The sequence below is a fragment of the Ambystoma mexicanum genome, chromosome 6p (genome assembly GCF_040938575.1).
Source record: "Ambystoma mexicanum isolate Mex_15411 chromosome 6p, UKY_AmexF1_1, whole genome shotgun sequence".
Classification (NCBI taxonomy): Eukaryota; Metazoa; Chordata; class Amphibia; order Caudata; family Ambystomatidae; genus Ambystoma; species Ambystoma mexicanum.
This window is the reverse complement of record NC_090935.1, coordinates 1,521,369,413-1,521,391,805: the sequence shown is the minus strand read 5'-3', so window position 1 is coordinate 1,521,391,805 and position 22,393 is coordinate 1,521,369,413. Positions and strand designations below refer to the sequence as shown.

The 22,393-nt window shown below is 46.8% G+C and overlaps 1 protein-coding gene across 2 annotated transcripts in view; it reads right to left on the bottom strand.

Annotated features, from left to right (window-relative positions):
* Positions 1-22,393, bottom strand: part of PDE6B (phosphodiesterase 6B) — a 653,633-nt gene that overhangs the window by 193,630 nt on the left and 437,610 nt on the right. For both annotated transcript variants that reach the window (XM_069626382.1, XM_069626383.1), the window contains one exon: positions 4,128-4,215. In XM_069626382.1, coding sequence (XP_069482483.1) covers positions 4,128-4,215 — 88 coding nt within the window. The remainder of the gene's footprint in view (positions 1-4,127; positions 4,216-22,393) is intronic.

Sequence of the window (22,393 nt, the reverse complement as noted above, 5' to 3'; positions counted from 1 at the left end):
TTCTTCTAGGGATTCTTCTAGGGAAAGGTGTTTCTTGAATAAATGCCACATCAGGCCTGAATTATTAAGGTGTGTTATAATCTTATGGGCCTCATCACGACTTGGGCGGTAACGCCGGGGCTATTAGTGCCGGCGCTATCTGCCCTACCGCTGAACTCCCCGGCGCTAATAGCGCCGGATCATGAGTTCGGCGGTAATGTTAATCCCCATTCCCCATTGAGCCCATTCGGGAATGCCCCATTCCCCATTGGGCTCAATGGGGAAATTTCGCACTAATACCGCCGGCGGATTTCCCGCCGGCGGTATGAGCGCAAATTTTCAGTGGATTTCCCCCTAGCTCAGAGCTGGGGCGAAATCCGCCGAAGTCCTGATTTGGCAGACCCTTAAATCCGGTGGTAATAGCGCTACTGCAGAATTTAAGGGTTACCGCCCAAGTCGTGATGAGGCCCATTTTGATCAGATTATTTATACCTTTAACATTCCATGAAACACAGCAAAAGATTATTGCACGACATAGTACAGTAAAATCTAACTATAATTAAAAAAATGTACTAGAGATCAAATGTGGGTGTTGTACGAAACCATGATAAGCAGCAAACATGAGGGAAGAACATGAAGGAATGGTCAGGGAGGTAAACAATTGACATATATGTAATCAGACATACATAGAATATGGAAGCTTATGGAGCATTGTACAGAGGACAGAAAAAGATCCTGAAAATGTCAAGTTTACCCAAAAAAAGAAAAGAAAAAAAGACAAGAAAGGGCAAAAGCCAAAAAAAGACTGGACAACAAGGTGACAGCAGGAAGGATCAGAAAGGGGTCCTAAAATGGGAAGGGTGACCAAACACCCCCCAGGCCCGTAAGATTATATATGAATATATTGAATCATAAAGTGGATTTTGCGGTCGGGCTGAAATTTCAAAGAAGATGCTTGGAGAGTCAAGTTCCAGGGGTAGCTGAGGACAAGAGGAGACAAAGTGTCCATGTTGTAATTTTTCAAGTTTCTGATGAAGTTTCTGATGAAGGCCTTGAGGTCTGCTGGTTCGTCGAAGACGGATGTTTTACTGTTAATGGTAACTTAGAAGGAGCATGGGTGAAAAAGACCATATGTTGCATTCAATTGTTTCAGTGTCGGGCGATAGTTTAGGAATTACTTCCTTCTCTGGGCAAACTTTCTTGCCACATCTTGTGTGATGTAAACTCTGTAATCGTGCCAGACCAGGGGGTTAATTTCTTTTGCCTTGGATATGATAAGTTGGAGCTTGGTGTATTCCAAAAGTAAGAATATGATGGTGCATGGTGTTGGTTGGGAAGCTTGAAGGTTTTTCATGGGACCAATGGGATGTGCACGTTGGATATTAAACACAATTTCCTTAGTGAAGAAAATAATGAAGTAATGACGGAGCATTTTATTGGAGGAACATAATGGCATTGTTCCCCTCACATCTTTCAGGAAGGCCCGATACTCTGGTTTGTTCTATCTCCCGCGGTTTTCCAGGTCCTCATCATGTTTTTGTAGCACCCTTATGGTTTTCTCCAGCTGAAGTACTCGTGGTGCAACATCCTCTACTGTGTTGATTCTATTTTCCTCTTCACTCAGTCTGTTTTCAAATGCACACCACCTATCATCAAGTTGTTGAAGTTTCTGATTAGTGGTCCCGATAAAGGGTTTTAGAGACCTAATTTCATGTAGAAGTGCCACCATGTGGGGTCTTCATTGATTATTGGTGGAGGAGTCCCTTTTGTGGCATTTCAGGGTGGTGGTCGAGTTAGACCCTTGTTGCTCCTTGACACCTGAGGAATTTTTCTGACAATTCCTTGTTGAAGCCATAATAATGGGTAGCGTATGATAAATCAGTAAATATGATATATGCAAGATATGAGTAAAAAAGGGTTTCTGTCGGTATGTGGAACGTTCCGTCATGAGCAAATTTAAATAAATTCAGCAAGAAAGTGTTTACTCAGCTAAAACTAGTACATAGTATGATAAAGTACCTGAATTTTGACATGAATTCCAAAGCGCTGAATGTTTTTTGACCATTAGCTGGCGATGAAAGCTGCTTTGAGGCGTGCTGTCAGTTGGAGCTCTGTGCTGCGTAGAGGAGGGCCTGGCTGCTTCTTCAGGTGTGACAGCGTTACGGAAGCTAGAGCGGACCTTCCTTGAAATAGAAATGGGTGCAGTAAAGGCAGTGCAGTCCTCCTCAGCCAACCTCCAGTAGATTTATAGATGATTTTAAGAAGAGTTGCACATTAGGAATAATGAAAGGAAGAATGCGGGCAGGAGCGACACGTTCAGGCGGCTATTGTCTCGGGAGGATAGCCCAGGGGCAATGCGCATGCCTTGGAAGGAAGACGACGCAGAGCAACACAGTTTCTATCCCCGGGTCCGCACATAGAAACCTCTGGGTATTAAGTGCGCTATAAATAACCAATTACAAATTCCCATCAGCGCCAAACCACGCCCCCCCTTTAGTAATTTAAATAGCCAACATATAGAACATGATGGCTGAGACAAAAGGAGACAGGGTAAGACTCCTTCCAATCACAACACACACACCATGAGCACCTGGATCAGATGAAGCAGGCAAACGTGGGGAGAAACAGGAGTACTGGGTGAGGGGAACCAAGTAAGCATAAACAATGCCAAACAAGTGGTACAGATTGAAAGGAGGTAAGTCAAGGCTAGGACAATGGGATAAGAGGAATGTTCAGTAGCTGAGTATATGTGATTCATACTCATTTACCAGCAGTTTGCTGAACCTAGATCGTACGTCCAGCATGCACAGGCACAAAATACTAGAACCAGACATGAGTCCAAGATGAAAGGGTAAGACTGTGTCTGGGCAAATATTTCTAGTAGTACATCCTGGCCTCTTTGCCCTAACTGCTGGTCATTTGCTGCCATCTGCACTGATATACTTCTGTACAGCTTAAGGGCAAAAGGCTATCGTGCCGGCTCTTCACACCTTCTCTCGTCCTCCCAGTCCCAATGCTCCGCTCAGCCCTCTGGAGGCACCTAGGAAGGAGGAAATTATCTCCTCATACGGTTTTTTATTTTCTGCACCACTTTGATACCTCTTGGGGCCCCTAAAAGGAATGAGGCCCAGAGGCCAGTGACAACTTTGCCTATTTGGTAATCCGCCATTGCTCAGCTGTATTTGTGCTGCCATCATTTGTGATGTCATGGGTTGTGTCACAAGCACTGTAGAATGGTGGGTGCGATACGTTTACTTCAATTACTTTTAGGAAACATTTCCCAAGAAAGAGCATTTGTGCAATAGCCAGCTTCAGTCAAGAACTCCCTAAATGTCTGCACACATAATTATCTGTATGTATGGATGTTTCATGTAGTGTATTATTGGGGCCTTTTGTCCTGGACATAACATATGAGGCAGAATCTGAAGATGTGAAGATATCTCACCACATGGTCACTTTACTAGGCATTCCATGGCATTTTCAGGGGATGGGATGCTGCACTTGACATGTGACAGTCAAAACCTACTGGCATTACCAATGCTCATATTACAAAATAATAAAGAGTGGCCTAGTAGAAACCCTGGTATTCTAGGCAGGTATCAAAGCACAAATTCATCAATGGACCAACCAAGTCTCCTGCCTAGAAAAGATCCTCAGGGCCCGCCAAACAATGAGATTGCACCCATTAAACATGAAATCAAAAACATTTTATTCTCAAAAACATAAATACAAAAATCAACTAATACAATTCAACAAGTAAACACATATTTATTGCACATCAGTTTTCTGGGCACGGGCCCTGGTCCATTATTGAATTAGTGCAATGCTCATATCAGTCATGTGTGTCTCTTTGTTGTAACTTCTGAAGCTCCAAACCACACTTGGCATATAGTGATAACCATTAATCCATTGAGCAGCCTTTACCGTCTGTCCTACAAATTGATAGAGGTGGCCATCAATAATGAGTATAGCAATAGTGGCACAACCTATTAAGGTCAATCGTACATCATCAGAAGCACATATCTTGACACCCTTGGAAAAATCCAAATTCATACTGCCTGAACAATGTGTTTATACTGGCTGGCCTTTCGTAGCCATGCACGTTTCAACAAATAAAAAGAAAATGGCAAAATTATGCATACACATACCTCATCAGCAAGCAAAAACTTCCCAAATTCCAAGTGATGCCTTTCTAAGATCGATGAACCATGTAATTTAGCCAACGGATGCTGAGATCTAATAGGAAGGAAGAATGTGAAAACCTGTCAACGTGATTGAATGTAAGAAGGAAAAAAGCTCTGTGCTTTACACATTTCATATCATATACTAATTAACTTTTTGTATAAGAGGTTCATTTTCTTTAAAATCACGTTCTCGTGCATTGAGGTTTTTGGGCACTCCTTTACCATAAAGTGTTGAGAGAGTAAGACATTGGGCCTCATAATGATATTTGCGCTACAAATCCGTCATTACCGGCATGCCGGTAACAACATGTCTGTCTAGGCTTGATCCCGCAAATAGCGGCTGATCACGATTGTGCGAGTATGCGCATACCTGCATGCCGGTAACGGTTGTACCGCCACACCGGTAACGACCCTCAAACCCCCAGATAGCGGCATCATAAAACCCGCTGATAGCACCTCCTTCATCGTCATCCACTAAATAATAGTACTGCTAATAACATTAGCGTTATTACCAGGTCCGTAATTACCGGAACCGGAAGCAACGTCATTGCGCAGGAACGGGAAATGCTCCGGCAGCCATCTTCAAAAACACAATACATTGCAATCCTTGATAGAGAGGAAATGTTCTGGCAAAATGCCATACACACCTTGAAGAAGATGTCTAAAGCAACCCAGAAAGGCACTGCCCGCTTGTGCTAACCCAGATTCAAGGAAGAGGTGCTCAACATGTTAGCAGACACGCTAGTGGAGCATGCGGACGTGGTCTTCTGTGCTGACCTGAGACGTCCAGCGCAGCTCATGAAGAAGGACATTTGGGAGGACGTAGCGAGGAAAGTGAGTGCGGTTGGCACCATCGCACGCACTGTGAAGGACTGCAAAAAGCGGTGGGATGACCTGCGCCTACGAGTAAGGAACATCCTGTCGGCCAATCGCAGCCAGGGGCTGGCAACAGGCAGCAGTGCCCACTCACCCATAAAATTGGCAAGGTGGGAAGAGACCTGCAGCACATTAATTGATGTTGAGTCCATCGAAGGAGTTGATGGAGCTGAGTTCGGAGTCACATCATCGGCAGATGAAGGTGATGGTCCCCGCAAACACCTGACATCCAATGATCATAGTTGTCCAACAAATGTGATTGTGATGCGAGCCAATACATGGCCCATCATACACACATTCCCTGTCCAGATGCTGGCCCCACCACCGTCACATCAATATGCTTGCTGCATGCCGCTCCCATACCCAAATACACACCCGATACACCGATGAACTGCACGTGTCACACAGCACGCAAGACACAACACACCCGTAGGCCCCATGCAACGATCCACATGGAACTAACTGCACAAAGACCAATGCATGCATGATGCAAGTACTATCATCAATGATGCCCTGCCTCTCTCTGTCCCCCACAGGAACAGATGCAGACAGCGATGAACACGATGTAAGTGCACAGGCCAGGACACCTGGCAAAAGGCGCAGGTGCTGGGATGATGGCACCAGGTCATCCACGTCGAGGGGAACAAAGATGGTTCAAGTGCCACAAAAGTCACTTACCAGTGCCCAACCAGCTCCGCAGCCCCCAACACAGGACCAGCAGACACCTGTCCCTGCACCCCTGGAGACACAATCCACACAGGGTGAGGCCACATCTGAGGAAACTGAGCAGGACGGCTCACACACCGCTGCCACAAGCTCGGTGGGGAGACAGCTGCATCCGCGTTTCATAGTGGCGATGAGGAAGAGGGCCATGATGACTACTCACATGTAGGAGGCATCTTGTCTGAGGATGTTGGACAAACCCCAAGACGCAGGTCACCCCACAGGGCACCCCACAGGGCACCACTCATCATGATTCTGAAGGACAGGGCAGACATGGAGAGTAGTCTCCAACAGAGGACAGCCCCGTATTGGACTCATCCACACCAGCAAACCAACCATCAACCTCCACCACCGCAATACGGGACATCGAGGGACATCTGTCAAGTATGGAGGGTCGGCAAGAAGAGATGCACAAATTAGTCAAACAATATGTTGCAGATCGTGGGGTGACATGCCGTGCAATGCGTGAGAACACTGCGGCCGTCATCAAGGCCATCAACAGGAACTCTAAGCGGGTCCATGATGGATTTGCAGCTGTGGCCCAGATCTTCACAAGAATAGCCAACACTATGGAGCAGCGGCATACAGCGGCATCCGATCCACAACCGTCGACATCAACATCTACCACGCCTGCCAGTTCTACTCAGACCAGCCCTGTGTGCAGGTCCCTGTGCAGCATGCAGTGCTCTGAGATTCAACCCCCTCCTCCAAAGGGGGGTCCGCAGTAGCAGGGGAATTCTGCACGTTGACTGTCAGTCCATCCGGACACCTGTTGTGCCATTGATGTTTTGGGGTGTTGGAGGAGGGGTGTGTGGGGGTGTTGGGGGTAAGTGGGAGGGAGAGAGGGGTGTGTCGGGGTGTTGGGGGGAGGTGGGAAGGGGGAGTGGTGTGTTGGTGTGTTGGGGGAGGTGGGAGGGGGGAAGGGTGTGTGGGAGTGTTGGGAGGTGGTGGGAGGGGGTAGGTGATCTGTAGGGGGTGGAGGGTTCATTCACATCGTAAATACCATCTGTGCAATACACCCGTTGTGTAGCAAAACAAAACATGACTGGACATTGCTTCTTTGGTGGGTGTCAATTTATTGCATGACAGTGCACAGTGCCCATATACCCCCACACTCAGTGCTCAGAGTCCCACATACATAGCACCCTCAGCATCCCAGTGCATCAGAAAGAATGGTCTATGACTGATTGGCGCACAGGACGTCCCTCAATTGTGTTGTGACCTGGCCGATGTCCAAAATCTACTCCTTCCTCATCTTCAACTTCACCTGGTGGTGGCTGGTCCATATCAGGTGGCAGAGGTACGTTCCGCCGGATGCACATGTTGTGCAGCATGGCACATACCATGATGATCTTGCCCACCTTCTCAGGCCCGTAAATGAGGGTGCCTCCCGACCTGCTGAGGCAGCGAAATTGTGCCTTCAACAGGCCAAAGGTCGGCTCTATGACCACACAAGTGCGTGTATGGGCACGATTGAAGTCCTCTTCGTGCCTGTTCTGCGGATTCCTGACAGGGGTGAGGAGCCACGCCTTCAGCGGATAGCCAGCATCACCTGCATGGGAGCACAAAAAGGGTATCTCTCAATTTCCATTTGTGCTCGGCCTGTACATCGTTCATACTCACATGCAGTATTTCGTTAATGGCAGCTATTGACTTCACATCTGCACAACCATCTGCCCTGTAAACTACTTGCAATCCATGGTGCTGGTCTTGGGTGACGTACACGACTTAGGGGCCTTAACATTGGAATCACCAGCCACCCAGATGGAGTGTCAAGGTCCATGATGTACACACATGTGAGGGTTGTGTGGCAGGGGATGAGACCAAATGCATGTTGGCCAATGTTTGATGCATTAGGCTGATGGACTACATGATAGTGCTTGTTTAGATAATGATGCATATGGATTATTGTAGACGCCATGCACGTGTCCCTCGATGTCTTCACACTAGTCATAATGGCACAATGTGATTGTTGGTAGTGTCCGCCAGTGTAGGGAAGAGTACCGTAGATGAAGCAGGGTGTCAACTTGCATGCTGGAACTCATGTGCTGTGGCCGATTCCCGCACAAATCGCACTCATGTAGGTGTTGCTCACTACTTGATGGGTTCAATTTGAAGCATCCTTGTCGCATGTGTTCTCCCATTTGAATTCATCTGCACATGTTGCCATGGTGTTATGTAGTGTTACTGTCAGGGAGGGGCAGTGACAGCGGAATTGCCTGAGGTGGAATTCATACTGCACACTAATGGATGCTTGACCTGCGAGGTGCTTCAATGCGGTCATGTGTATTCAGCTTTGTGAACATGTGATGGTGAATTGTGGTGCTGAGGGTATGGTCAGGTGATGTCCAGTGGACATGTTCAAGGGTGTGCGCTGATTGTGAGTCTGACATTTACACATTGGTGTGCGGCCAGAGTGCGTCGGCCTCCATTGTCTGTGTCATGCAACTTATTTGGTTGATTATGGGCACGGTGTTTGGCAGCATGGACAGTGTCCAGACACCCCATTGAGGGCACTGTCATGATGCATACCCCCTTGCATCCAGACCACGTCCATCAGCCCCGGGAGCAGGCATCATGTTTCCTTGAGAAAACCCAGCAACCCCTGCTAGGGGCTATCTGGGCTCAGACCTGACGCCAATGGTACCAGGCTCATATGGGACATCAGTCCTGGTGCCATAGGTGCCAGGCTCATAAGTGCACACTTACCTGATGCAGACCATGCTGCAAGAAGATCCAAGCCCATGTGAGGCCTGGAAGGGACTACTTACCTTAGGGACTATTTTGTTACTCGGGTGTAGTCGGGGAGGAATACCTACCTGGGACTACTTTGGAGGGCTATTTATTTAAACCACGCCCGAAGAGCAGCACACGCTTCGCGCTATTCTGCATCCAGCAGCGTAAAGTTCACCGTGCCAGCAGCAGACTCCAGCCTTCTGCCACGTCCGCCTCGAACCTGGAGCACCTAGAAAGAAGGAAAGAAGCAAAGGTTAGAACAAGAGTATTACCTGATTACTTACCTGATCCCGGATTCATTGCATCTTCAAACCTGAGGAAAGACTTTGTTTTAAACCCGTCGCATCGCCAGCAGCAGCGCCGCGCCATACTCACCGTTCCACGCAGCATCTCTTCGATCCGGCGCTGTCTCCATCTTTACATCGCCGAATTCCTGCACCCAAGGGGGACAAGAAACAACAAGGTGAGCAGAGAGAACAGACAGAGACAATCTCTTTAGCCGCCATATGCTTACCTGATTTTACAGCCGGAGGTATTATTCATCAGCACGCCACATCTTCCTATGCCGCACCTCTGAGAAAAGGAGAAAGCAGCAAGATTAACCCTTGGCATTATTTACCAGACAGTGTTGGGTAACACAGACTTTTACCGGAGCGCTTTCAGCTGTCAATCTTCTTATTGGGTCAAAGCTGCAAGATAAAAGAGGAATTGGACAGGAGTGAATTCCAGACATTTTGAACTCTTACGAACTATATACTTACGGCTCTTCGCCAGGACCTTTTGGAGTCAGGATTCGTCTACAACTCTTCCAATATCTTCAGGCCAGTGAAGTAACTGGTCATCAACGCGGCCCTGCGTGCTTCGCAGGATGGAGGGCTCATCTTTCAAGAATATAAGGTGAGATTGCTGAGAGGGCACTTCAGAGGTGATTAGAGGGGAGGACAGTGGGGGTGCTATCACTTGAATCCACAAGTGGCTAAGTCCATCTCTCCACTTGTAGGAGAATATTTCTACGGGTCAAGCAGACAAGAATTGGAGGGCAGATCCAGTCAGTCTTCGCTGCACTACGCATCACTTGGGTGGAGGCCGCAGCAGTCCGGGTCTGACCGACGCCCCCGTGGGAGCCAGGTGAGCGTAACAGAACGCGAAGCCTATCTACAAATCCCCACCCGGGCGTTATGGAAACTTCAGAAACTGACCAACTGGCCCAACTATTGGGGGAATTTAGGGCAGAAGTGCACGTCGCTCGCCAAGAGACTAATGCCCTCAGAAGAGAACTAATTGTATTGAAGGAGCGCACCGATGATCTCGCCAGACAACTGCTGCAAAACCAAGCTGGACAAACACCCCTACCTGGGTTTGGGGGGAATCCAGCCCCAGTTTCATCAAGCAACTTAAAGTAACAGTATGGTTTTCAATGGAGCCCAGACGCCATTCAGGCATTTAGGAATACACGTTACTAAGGCCCACTCACTTTTGTTTCTGAGTAATATCCCTCTCTTATGTAAACAGCTGAGGGAGGATTTGGTGCGATGGTCCTGGCAGGAGGCCTCCTGGCTGAAGAAAATGACTTGCGGTTAAAATTCCTTTCTTGCCCAAGCTTCTATATGTCTGACAGTTCCTACCGGTGATGGTCCTTAGGATGGTCCTTAGGGATCTGCAAGTGCTGGTCTCTCAGTTTATTTGGGTTAAGAAGCCTCTTAGGGTTTCCCGTCACACCATACTAGCTACAAGCTAGAGTTGGGAGGATAGCTCACGGGCAACATGCTCACCTTTGAAGCAAGACGACATGGAGCAACACAGGTTCTATCTCCGGGTCCATGCTTAGAAACCTCTGGGTATTAAGCGTGTTAAAAATAACCTATCATATCATACAAGGCCCAACGGCGGGTTCAGGGTGCCCGACCTAGAAAGCTATTACTATGTCTCTTTTCTAGATTCTAGTGCCAGCGGGGAGCAGGATAAGTGGGATGGGATTGAGCGTGTAGGGATGGGACGCTCTTACATGAGTGGTGTTTTCCCTGCAAGACCAGGAGCTACCCCAGGTCGCTTCTTCTGGCCACATGACCTTGCTGAGAATTTGGGACGTGACCAGCAAGAGATATCATTTATTCTCAGCTCCCTCCCTCCTGTCCCAGTGCTTTTAAAACCAGCCGTTCCACCTGGCTGTGCCCTGAGGGAATTTTCACAATGGGCAGTGGGTGGGTTGTGGAGGATCGGCCAACTATTTGCAGCTGGGCGAGCGCTTTCCTTTCAGGACTGTTGTCTGCCCTTTCTCCTCCCTGAGCCTGCAAAGTATCAGTATATTAAGCTGTGGCATTGATTGGTTCAGTGCACCTAATCTGACAAGTGGGCGTGGAAGAGAGACGCCACTGCATTTGAGGATCTGTTAATTGGTGAACCTCCTGGCTAAATAAATCTCTACTCTATTTGAGATCCTTAGTGGGAAACGGTTTGGCCCCCAGCATGCTTATATGGGTTGTTGGCAGATTGAGATGGGACAGACTATTGATAAACTTTCCTGGTTAAACATTTGGTCTAAGGCCTCCAAGTCTTCTCAATGTATTCAACTCAAAGAGAATGGTTATAAACTTTTTTACATGGTGGTATCTTAATCCCGAATGTCTCCATCAAATGCACCCTTCTGTTTCACCCACGTGCTGGCATTGTGGTCAGGCAGGGGACTCATTCCTGCACATGTGGTGGCCTTGCCACCTTATCCAGCAATATTGGAAAGACATTTTGTCCCATATCAAGAGCATACTGGGGGTGGATCTCCTGTTAGATCCTTTACCTATATTGCAGGGCAATGTGGTCCTGGGGGTATTTATAAGCTGGCCGCCAGTAGTGCCTTACTTATTACGCATATGTTGGTAGCAGTCTGGATTACACTGCCACAATTGGAACGGGACTGTGTCCCCGGATATTCGCGAGTGGTGGAGTAGGATCTGGTTCTCGTTAGCGATGGACAAAATTGATGCTGCGAACAAGAGGGAATTGGATGAATATCTCGAAACTTGGCGTCGCTTTATAGATTTTGTGCAGAGTAATGACTTCCCGGCTTTGCACCATAGGCACGAAAACATGCCAGCATTTATGATGGTTTGATTTGGGAGTGAATCTACAAGAATCTCCTGAGGCTGGCTAGAGTATGACCACGGCAGCCCTACTGGTTTACCTCTGCCCCAGGATTGTTTCTGCCCCCATGTGTGAATGCATACCCTCGTAGCATGTCCTTGAATGTGATGAAGATTGGTTGATGCAAGGTCCCCGTGGTACTGAGGTTTTAAAAAAAAATAATATCTGTGGCTGATAGGTTGCTAATCAATATAGATAAAGAACTGATAGAATTTGTAGGTAACCCATTGAGTGCAAAGAAGGGTTTAAAGGAGAGGGATTGGATTGCCACGATCATTCGTCCTAGAGCATATACATTTTATTCAACATTTTCGATCATTGATATACCGCTTGACCAATTACCAAATTATCTCTCTCAACATCCATGTCCAGCCACAAGACAGGAGTTTCTAAGATTATGTCTGAATCTCTTTCCAACAGATGTACAACATGTACGAAGAGAGCAAAAGGAGGAGGTTGGGCTTAATTTATGCCCGCTGTGTTATACTGTAGCCAAAATAGATACCCTCCGACATATCTTGTTGGAAAGCCCAACCTTAGCAATGGCGAGAACAAACTAATTGGACCGCTTTTTTGTACATAAAATGAATTTGTGAATTTAAATGATTACTGGAACTGTATGTCAGCAGAATCTAAATTATTCTTAACATATAGTATTGTCCAAATGTTAGATGAATTGGGTTTACTTAGAGAATATATATTGAGCGCTTTGAAACACTTCCTGTGTATAGGCGCTATATAAATAAACAATTACATTCAATGCATTTCAACAGATTTTAGAGAAGTCAAATTTTAAGTTGGATGAGATTTAATTGTAATTTATTTAATAGTGATATATTTTGCTTCAATTGTTGATTTGTGTATAAGATCAATTTTTTGATCATTTTCACAATTACAATTTTTTTTAAATTGTTATTAGTTTATTGTATTGGTTTGTGGTCCAGATCAGCCCAGGCTATTCGCTAGGGAGAAGATGCCCCTCTATGTCTTTATTTGCGACTCCATTCTTTTGGCTGTCCATACTCAGGGCTGAATGACTTATATTTGCTTACTTGGTCACTGTTGTAAAAGGTCTCAAGTGTACTTGCTGTAAATTGTATGCATTCTCCTATGGGCTGTCTATTGCTTTTTTTAAATGTAATAAAATGTTCATGGGAAAACAGGAAAGGAAGAAGGGAGATAGGATGATAGCTAACTGGAAGGAGGGGATCCAAAGAAGGTTTTTTTTAGAAATGGAATCACTAGGGCATGCTTCAAAGTTGGAGGAATAAAACATGTAGAAAAATAATGATTTACAGCTCAAACAACAGATGGTGCAAAAGTGGGCATGATCTTTTTCAAGACAAAGAGAAATGGCATTCAATGAAGCAGATTTCAATCTGTGTGCAGCCCCCACAATGTCATTCGATTCAAAGGATGGAAAGGAAGACCAAACGTGAGATTGACTTGTAGTTAAAGGAGAAATTACATTGGCTATAGTCTGAGAACCAGAGGAAGACATTTTCCGACCAATAGTGAAAATCATATCAATGAAAAAAGAAGAGAGAGTATCACATAAAGTCTGAGACAGAGATATTTGATGCAGAGAAGAAGGCACAGAAGAAAGCGACTGCACAAGTCTGACCAATTCCTTAGGTTTATTCAAAGCTGATTCAACACAACTGGTGTAATACAGACGTTTAACTTTGTGAATTGCTTTATGGTAAGTAGAAGTGTCCTTTTCGCAGGAGAGATCCCATCCGCGGATAGTGGGCTACACACCATTTCCTTTCTGCCTGCATACGGTGATGCCGCATTTCAGCGGGCTGGGGAGTAAACCAAGGATCAGACGGGTGAGAGTTTTACTTAGAAGATTTAAGTTGGGCCAAACTGTTCCCTGTAGCTCTAAAACCCTGTGAAAGCACAGCTAGATCTGTAGTAGATAGTGTGGCACAGGTCTCATTAATCTGACAAGATCTCTCAGATACCTTAACATTATGCCATCTACACTGGGGGCAGGAGGCAGAATAGGAGCAGTAGAGGATGGTGTTGTTTCTACTATAAAAGGTATGATCAAATGGTCAGTCCATAATACATGCATGAGTGGAAACAGTGTCACTAGGGCAGTTGATGAGAAAATAAGATCAAGTGTATTACCAAGATGGTGAGTAGGCTCAATAAATAACTTGAGGAAGACCTAATTTGTGCATAGCTAAAATAAAACAAACAGCCTGTTGGTCAGATGGGCCGTTAGGATGCATATTAAATTCTCCCATTATGACTAAATCAGAGCAACACATTTTCAGATCAGCTGCAAGCTCCAAAAAGGCCATAGTAAATGAAGGGTCTGAGATAGGAGGGCAATACACTATCAAAAGGTGTAGCATTTTAGATGCAGATATTGATACGCAGACTCACATTGCCTCCATTGTGATGCTATGAGTAAACTGTAACACTGAGCAGACAAATGAAGAACGGAAAATCAATGCAGCACCTCCACCCGGATGAGCAGAGCCTCTATCCAGACAGGGAATGCTATCATTTAATGGCAGAGCCTGAACCAATCATGGACCAGAGGTCTCACACAGTCAGGTTTCTGTCAGGAAGACTAAATCTGGCAGGTGCTCAAGCAACAGTTCGCATTATGAGGAGGCATGTGCTGCCGGTGAGCGGGCATTTAATAAGAAACATCTCACCTGATTTAAAGAAGGTGCTGCAGTAGTCAAAGTGTTAAAGGGACAATAGATAGACCCACAAAGAAACACTGTGTTCTCAGGAGAAAGTTGAAGCAGAGAGTCTTGGGGGAAAACCACCCAGGGAGAAAGAGTTGGCGCCCAGGGCCCGTCTGATGCACAGATGGGCAAAGATGGGCTTGACTTAGGCGCGACTTTGGGCACTGAGAACGCCTTTAATGTGCTTGTCTGCTGCACTTCAGGGGGCACATGTCAATAAAAGGTGTGATAAATCCAATGGAGGCATCACGGATTCCCCGGCAGTGACCTCCTCCCATGTGTCCTGGGAACAGCAGCCACTACCTGATCCTGACCCTGGGGGTGGCTTCATGAGGGAGGATCACATGTGAGGAGACAACTACATGGTAGATATCATGGCTTCATTGGATGAGACATGGTATCCCCCATTTGTCCATAAAGAAGACCCCGTCTTGTCCAATACTCTAATGGCCTATTGCCATATTTCTGTTTCCCCCCTTTAGGAAAAGTAAAGAAACCTTTTCCCAACATCATTCAACCCAATCTTTCAGGTCTGGATCTAGAAGCACAAGCTCCAATTTTCCTTTTTATGAAGCGGATTCATCATATGGAACTATCAAGAACATGTCTTCATATGAGAAACATGAAATGACATCCGTGGACTTCAATTCCCACAACCACCTAAGTACTGGTACGAGGAAGATGAAGGAGTTGATGCAGAGCAACAAGCATGGTAAGCGTGCTAGTTGTTGAGAAAAGACTCCTATGTGCGGCACCTTTAAATATGGTAACAGAACTAAATATGTAGATTCGGAGTGGAACTCGAGTTCGAGGGAGAGTCTGAGTTCAAGCTGGGGTTCGAGAGAAGACGTGAGTTCCCCTGTGTGCGGAAGCTGGAGGTGTCAGCCAGTGTAGTGGAGCAAAGGAACACGCCAGCAGAAAGGGCCTGGAACGCAAGGTGTGAGAAGCCTCCCGTGGAAACACCGGGAACCGCGAAAGGAGTCGTGGGTGTTTGGCAGCCAAGAGAAGCAGTGTGGTCCTTACTGGGAGACATGAGGAGGCCAGTGAGTAGGAGCGAAGCCGCAGAGGAGACCGGCGAGAGGTCAGAGCCATCCCGAGTGGGGAGTATGCACGAACAAGACCGAAGATGCTACATAGAGCTGTGAGTCTGCCAGAGTGCATTGGGGACCTTGCGGTGTTTCAGCAACTGCGCCAAAGAGAAGTGTGAACCTTAAGAGAACTGTGAAAATTAATAGCATTTTGATCATTAAGAGAATTTTGAATGGGGGGGCGCTGTGCTTGCAGTGCTTTGTTACGGCCTCTTTTATCCTGTTTAATACATCAGCTTGGGCCATTGCATCCTGACACCCTTCTGCCTGAACCGGTGCCGCAATGATCCCAGACCAAACCGCTGCATTCCTGGGTTTTGCCCCGGCAGCCTTGGAGACTGCCTGCTGGCATGGTATGTACTCCACTGTGCGCACTACCTGCAGGGGGCTGGCGCAGGCTGGGTGTGCTGGCTGGGCTCCACAGTATTTGACCTGGACGCTGCATGCCCTGTGCTGACTCACCCACGGCGACCCTGCGGTTGGTGACCTGGCCCGGGATATCCTACTTTTCAGATTGCCCGCGGTGAGGACCGGGGAGAAATGAGTGGAGGCCCAAGGGATTGTTTACTACCTTATCAAAGGCATATAGTACCCCTAATGGAATACTCCCTCTCTCTCACGGTCAGGGGATGACCACAAATTTATATCATATAAAGGAGACAGTAATTATGTTCACCAATCGTATATTGATCTATACACCCAGTATGATATACGAAATACCCTCCTTGTACCAACAGTCTTGAAAAAATAGACTTAGTACCTAGTTACTTTTTTACAGTATCAAAAAACATTTTATTTTAATAAGGTTTATCACAACCAGGTTTTCTTTATAAAACCAACTCTAAAATCAAAAATGTTTTTCTTAAAATCGACCCAACAACAAAAGGTGGACGGTAATACAGTACACATTTTTCACACACATCGATTCCTATAACAATACAAAACAGTACATCAACATATATATAACAAATTAAACACTTCTGATCTCTGAGTGTTATTAACCCAGGTTGAACAGTCCCCAAGGGATTGAACATTTGGACTTCCTGTGCTGGAGGTGCCTGCTGCTTTGGGGATGTATGGGGGGTGTCCCTGGAATAGGGGCACACTCCAGATCCCTGTGTGCCTCAGTGGGAGCCTATTGGCTGTGATATTGATTGAATTTGTTTAGCCTGAATGAGAGACAACTGCCTCGCTGTACTGGGGATGCTGCATGCCTGCCGTTGATAGGCCCCGTGGATGACCCCCCGCATGCCGCATCAACATCCATTGTGTTCACCCTGGTGGGCAGTGTGGCGATGAGCGCTAACAGTTAAATCCATCATCCGTATCGGCCTTATGGAGTCGCCTGTGCGCGGGGCCCCGTGGCTGTTGCTTTCCCCTGTGGCTGTTGCTTTCCCCCTATGAGCTGCAGCAACTTGGCTCTCTTCCTCTGGCCCTTGGGACTGCGACATGCTTGGGGGAGATTGCTTGCCTGGATCGGAGTGGTGGACATGGGCTGCGGCAGCGGTGGTGACAAATGGCTGGCCGCCTTAGCCTGGGAACCCGGCGCCTGCAATGACCCACAGTGATGCCCAGGAGGCTGCACCCTACATCCTAACCTGGCACTGTGCTCCTGACACTCTATATGGTGCTAGGTGGCTATCCCTTGCTGGTATCTCACAGCCTGCATTACTGGTATCCTACAGTCTCCTGAACTGCACGGGTTGGCCACCACACTGGCACAATGGCACGTGCTGCCCCTGCGGGGCACTGCACCTGGTGACCCTCTGCTATACATCCCTGGGGGGCCCTGCATTGGACTGGTGTCTTGATGATATCAGGAGTCCCGACCCCCCACATACGTCATGGTTAAGGACAAACCAGAGAAATCTGGCACGCAGAATAAAATGGAACAATACACGGTTACCACACATCTAAATCTCCCCCTGCCGCTGCTGTGGTGCTGGATAAGGACGCCACTGCAACATTTCTCTTTCTGACGGATGTCACGAGCGCATTACGGATTCTAGGAATTCTATAGAGGGGAAGATTGACAGACTTAGCTCGGATGCCTCGCTGCTCCGCCATGATCTGCACAAACTCAGGTCCAGAATGGGTGAAGTGGAGTGATGGATTGCAGATTCTGAAGACGCTCCCCGAGCAATGGAACGCCGTCTATCCACGGTCACACAGAGGGTGAAGGGCCTTGAAATTCGAGACGGCGAAGGGCACTCACGCAAAAATAACCTATGCATTTTGGGCTTCCCTGAAAAATCAGAGAGTCCCAGTATGGAGCTCTTTCTAGAAAGCTGGCTGATGGACTTCATGAATCCCAAGACCTTCTTGAATTTCTTCTCCATTTAGAGGGTGCACCATATCCCAACTGGCCTGCCGACTCTTGGGGCTCCACCCTCAACGTGATAGCTAAGCTTCTCAACTACTGGGACCAGGATGCCCAGCTTCAGATGGTGAGAGTGAAAGGACCCATCACATATAATGGTGCCAAAATTTCATTTTTCCCTGACTACACTAGGGAGGTCCAGAGGGCTTGCCAGTCCTTTGACCCGGTTATGAGACAGCTTCATTCGCAGAGGCTCAAAAAGAGCACGACACTCCGATGTGTGGGTCCCCCCGGTGACTCCTCGCAGTCCTCATGGAGTGTGGGCTGAGACTTATTGAACAGCAGGAACCGAATATCCCAACAACAATGGTGCGGACAGATTACAACCATGGTATGCTGGCTAGGAAGTGGCTCTGTGGTCCTGGCCGTGACGTGGGTGGCACCTTTTCTTCTTCTTCTTGCTCTTGTTTTCTCATACCTCTTCTCACTTCCTTCCCCATTCTTTTCTCATTTCAGAATTTGCCGGGGGGATTTTCCCAGACATCACATTTATTTATTTATTTGTTTATTTATACATTGTGCATTTGTAAGGCGCTTATACATTAAGTAAATTGTGTTTTAAAGCGCCCACATGGCAACAGGGAGGGAACATGGGAAAGAATGCAAATATAACAATGAAAGATAGAGGCGGTCCTACTAGGCCTTGCGAAGATTCAGAACGTGCAAGTGTTTTCTGCTATTGGTTTTTGATGACTACTTAGTCACACGTTTGGGCGACAGGTACTTCAGGGATCTGGCATGGGGGTGTTTCCGTTGGCGCACTGGGAACGAAGAGAGGATATCCCTATACGCGGATGACCTGCTAATATATTTTGGTAATCCGAGGGTCTCCTGTCCCATTGTAACCAACTGTCTGAGAGACTGTGAAGCGTTTAGTTGGCTTAAGTTAATTCACACATGTTGGTCTTGTTCCCAGTGCAGGGCGGCGACCTGGCCGTACCCCCCAATTGCCCATGTCATATCTCACTGGAGGGTTTCAAGTACTTGGGGGTCTACATCGGTCTTGATCCGACCAAATTTCTTTCTCGGAACCTATACCCTGTCATGGATCGGTTTCTGCAGGATGTGAAGCACTGGTAGTCCCTTCCTATAATGCTCCTGGGGAGGGCAGCACTATACAAGATGCTTATGTTACCTAGGTATCATTATGTCCTCCAGAATAACCCTCTTTCGGTGCTTCGGGCGGAGTTTGTCAGAGGGGATACAGCCCTCAGGGACCTGATGTAGGGTGGGAAACAACCCAGAATTGCGCTCTCTACTCTGCATAGCTCGATGTGGGATGGGGGCATCGGTCTACCGAACATAGTACACTACTACTGGGCCTGCCGGTAGTAGTGTACTAGATGGCAGTTATCAATAATTGGTTGCATGCGGACCCTCGCCTACCCCAAATTAAGGCTGAACGGGCATGCATGGGGGAGATCTCACCGATCCAAGTACTGTATCAGGGTGGCAGGGTTCCTGCCTTGCCGGAGGTAACTCGGCACATCGTGAAGGCTTGGGGAGGTGTGCTTCAAGGCATTGGATGGGTTGAGAGGCTGAAGCTAGCCCAGACTCTATGGCGTAACTTACTCCTACCTGAAATCAATAAGATCGGTGTGCTTGGAGGTTGAGCTCGCTGTGGCATTTTAACTTTAAACCAGGTGATGAAGGAAGGGGGACTTGTCTCCTTCCCCAACCTGGAGCACATGTATGGGCTCCCGGAGGTGTAGCGCTTCCACTACATTCAACTCACCCACGCACTGCGTGCCCAGTTTGCTGATGTGCAAGGTGTCCCACGCTGCTCCCCATTGGAGGCCAATGTTACGTCACAGAGAATAGACAGGGGGGTCACCCTGGTTATGTATCAGTGCATATCATCATTTTCATCGCATGACCTGCCTGAACTGGAGCATAGGTGGGAAGGGGAGGTGGGGACTATCAGCCCTGAGGACTGGGTAGAGGCCTTGATGTTCCCTAGGGAGGTGTCAATTTCATCCATATTCCAGTTAATCCATCTTAAAATATTGCACAGGATGTATTATCCGTGCCTGCCGCTTTTCATATGCGGTTGTGTGGCTCATCTGCGGTGCCTGAGATGTGACTAGGCAGACAGTACTATTTGTAAGTGTCTGAGGATATGGCGTCTTTGCAGAAGAGATTTAGATAAACTATTGAGGGTGTGGGGGAGCCTGTGCCTATGGAACCCAAGTTGCTGCTCTTGGGTGTCTGAGGAACTCATTCCTACAAGTATTTTGACAAACTATTGATATCCACGGCTGTCATGATGGACAAAAGAAACATAGCTATCATGGCCACATACGTCTCACTATAGTAAATGGGTTTCCGATGTGGATGTATGTATGTCCTACGAAAGACAGATATATAATGCACGGGGCTGCCCGACTAAGTTCCAGAAGATATGGCATAAGTGGGAGGAAGCCTCTTGAGGGGCTTTTCAGTGAGATAGGCAGGTTGCTTGTGTTGCATCTGCCTCGAAATTGATTTATCCCTTGCTTCCTGTACATCCGACCTTTTTCTGATGTATGTCAAACACTGTGCTGCTTTGGTTCTGCTGCTGTTTTATGTTTTAAATGACAATAAAATGTGTTATATAAAAAAGAGTATTTTGAACATTAAGTAATGTTAGCATTATTACGGAAGGTTTTTGGTTTTAGGTAGGGAAATTCATCCTATTGCAGGGACAGAGAGGTATTTCCCCAACCCATATTATTTAATAAATGTGTTTAACCAAAAATATGACAACTTTGTATCCAGCTTTCATTTCTGGCCCATCATAAAGGACACATTATATTGACAGGAGCCAATCAGGAAGCTTCAACAGACAGAGGAGAAAGACACAGCGTTGTGTGTGTGAAAAGGAAATCAATTATGGCAGCAGCCGGGATAAGACCCCGGAGCAGCAAAGAGACCAGGCACCCTCCTACCGAGCAACTAGTCTTCAAGGAAAATAAGATGAAGTTAAAATAATTAATATATATATAAAGTAACTAAAAAATAGTCACTGCCTTGAACACAGAAATGAACCCATAGCCATAAGTGGAAAATAAGAATAAAACGAATAAAAACAAATAAAAACAAATAATGAAAAGATAATGAACACAATCAGTGTCCCCCATCCCAGCTAGCAATACAGTCCTTGGAGAAATTGATCAAAATCATAGAAGGCAAAACTATGGGGGTTGACTTTAATGCTCAGTTTGAGCCCTTAAACTTTCTACGGGGCATTCTAGAAAAGGATGATGAGGTTTGGGGAATCTCTGAGATACACATATCTCCCAGCAAGCCTTATCCTGCAAACAACCTTATTTTAAGTACACTATAGTACACTATTTGTCTTGGATGCGTGAATAGTTAGTTCCTTGACGTTTCATAAATCAAAGAAATATATCAGAAGCTTCTCTCAGTCCAAAGGGCAAATTGGACTGCAGGACCGCATCATCAGCAAAGAGAAGAAGTTAATAAATCCATTTTGTTTGAACTTTGTGTTTACTTTCCATCTGGGAACATCCTGCATTTCACTTTTTGTGCCTCCATTTTTAAAATCGGACTTTGGTGTGTTTACTTTCACTGTTTATTGTGCCGCCAATTTGACTTCGCCTACTAAGCCTCCGGGTGAGTTTAGCTAGAATATGTACTGTGCAGCCACTCCTCTCTCTTTCCTTGCCCAAACCTCTGCTGTCATATGGCTCTCTCCAATTGCTCGCATATTCTCTAACTGCTGCACTATCACCTATCCCACCTCTCTAACAAAGTCTGGTAGGAAAAAGCATAAAAGGGATATCTTGAGTGCAAAACCTGGACTTCCCATCTCAGGCACCTATGTCAGCACTTCCTCTAGAGAAGTTTTCACTGATATCCTCTTCTTTGTCCCATCTCCAGATCTATGGACCCTGCACCAAATTTCTACTCTCTCTCCCTCCACATACTCTACCATTACCGGTGACACCAAGTGTGAAGTCCTCTTGTTCAGCTTCTCATCCTCACGTTGCTTCGTTAATGTCTATTACACTAGCACTATTCTGGTTCAGGGTCCACAACCCAACATCCTTCTCTTTGACCGGATGCTGCCTTCTCTCATTAACTTCCTTCCTTCTCTTGCATCTCCGCCTTCTACTCTCTCTCCCCCTCTTCTGACTGATGTACCATGCCCATTGTACACCACCTCAGAAACCTTCGAAGGCACAGACCTCCTCCACCTGGCAACTCTTAATGCTCGCTCAGCCAACAAACACTCGTCTGACATCTGTCTCCTTCTTGAAGACATTGACCTCAACATTCCCGCTGTTACCGAGACATGGTTCAATGCCAGTTCAGTCACTGCTTTTGACTCCCTCCTCTCTGATGGCTTCAAGATCATCTCCGAGCCTCTACCTCACTGCACATTTGCCTTAATCTTCCCTGGGTGGGTTCCTGCTTCCATCTTACCTGCCCAGCTCTACTCTTCCTTTGAAAGCCTGGTTTGCAAGTATGTCATCTCTCCCTCCTCCACCCTGACCATTGCCACCATTTACTGGCCTGCAGGCGCCACCACCCTATTCCTCTATGAATGGGCTAACTTCTGCTTTTCCTTACTTT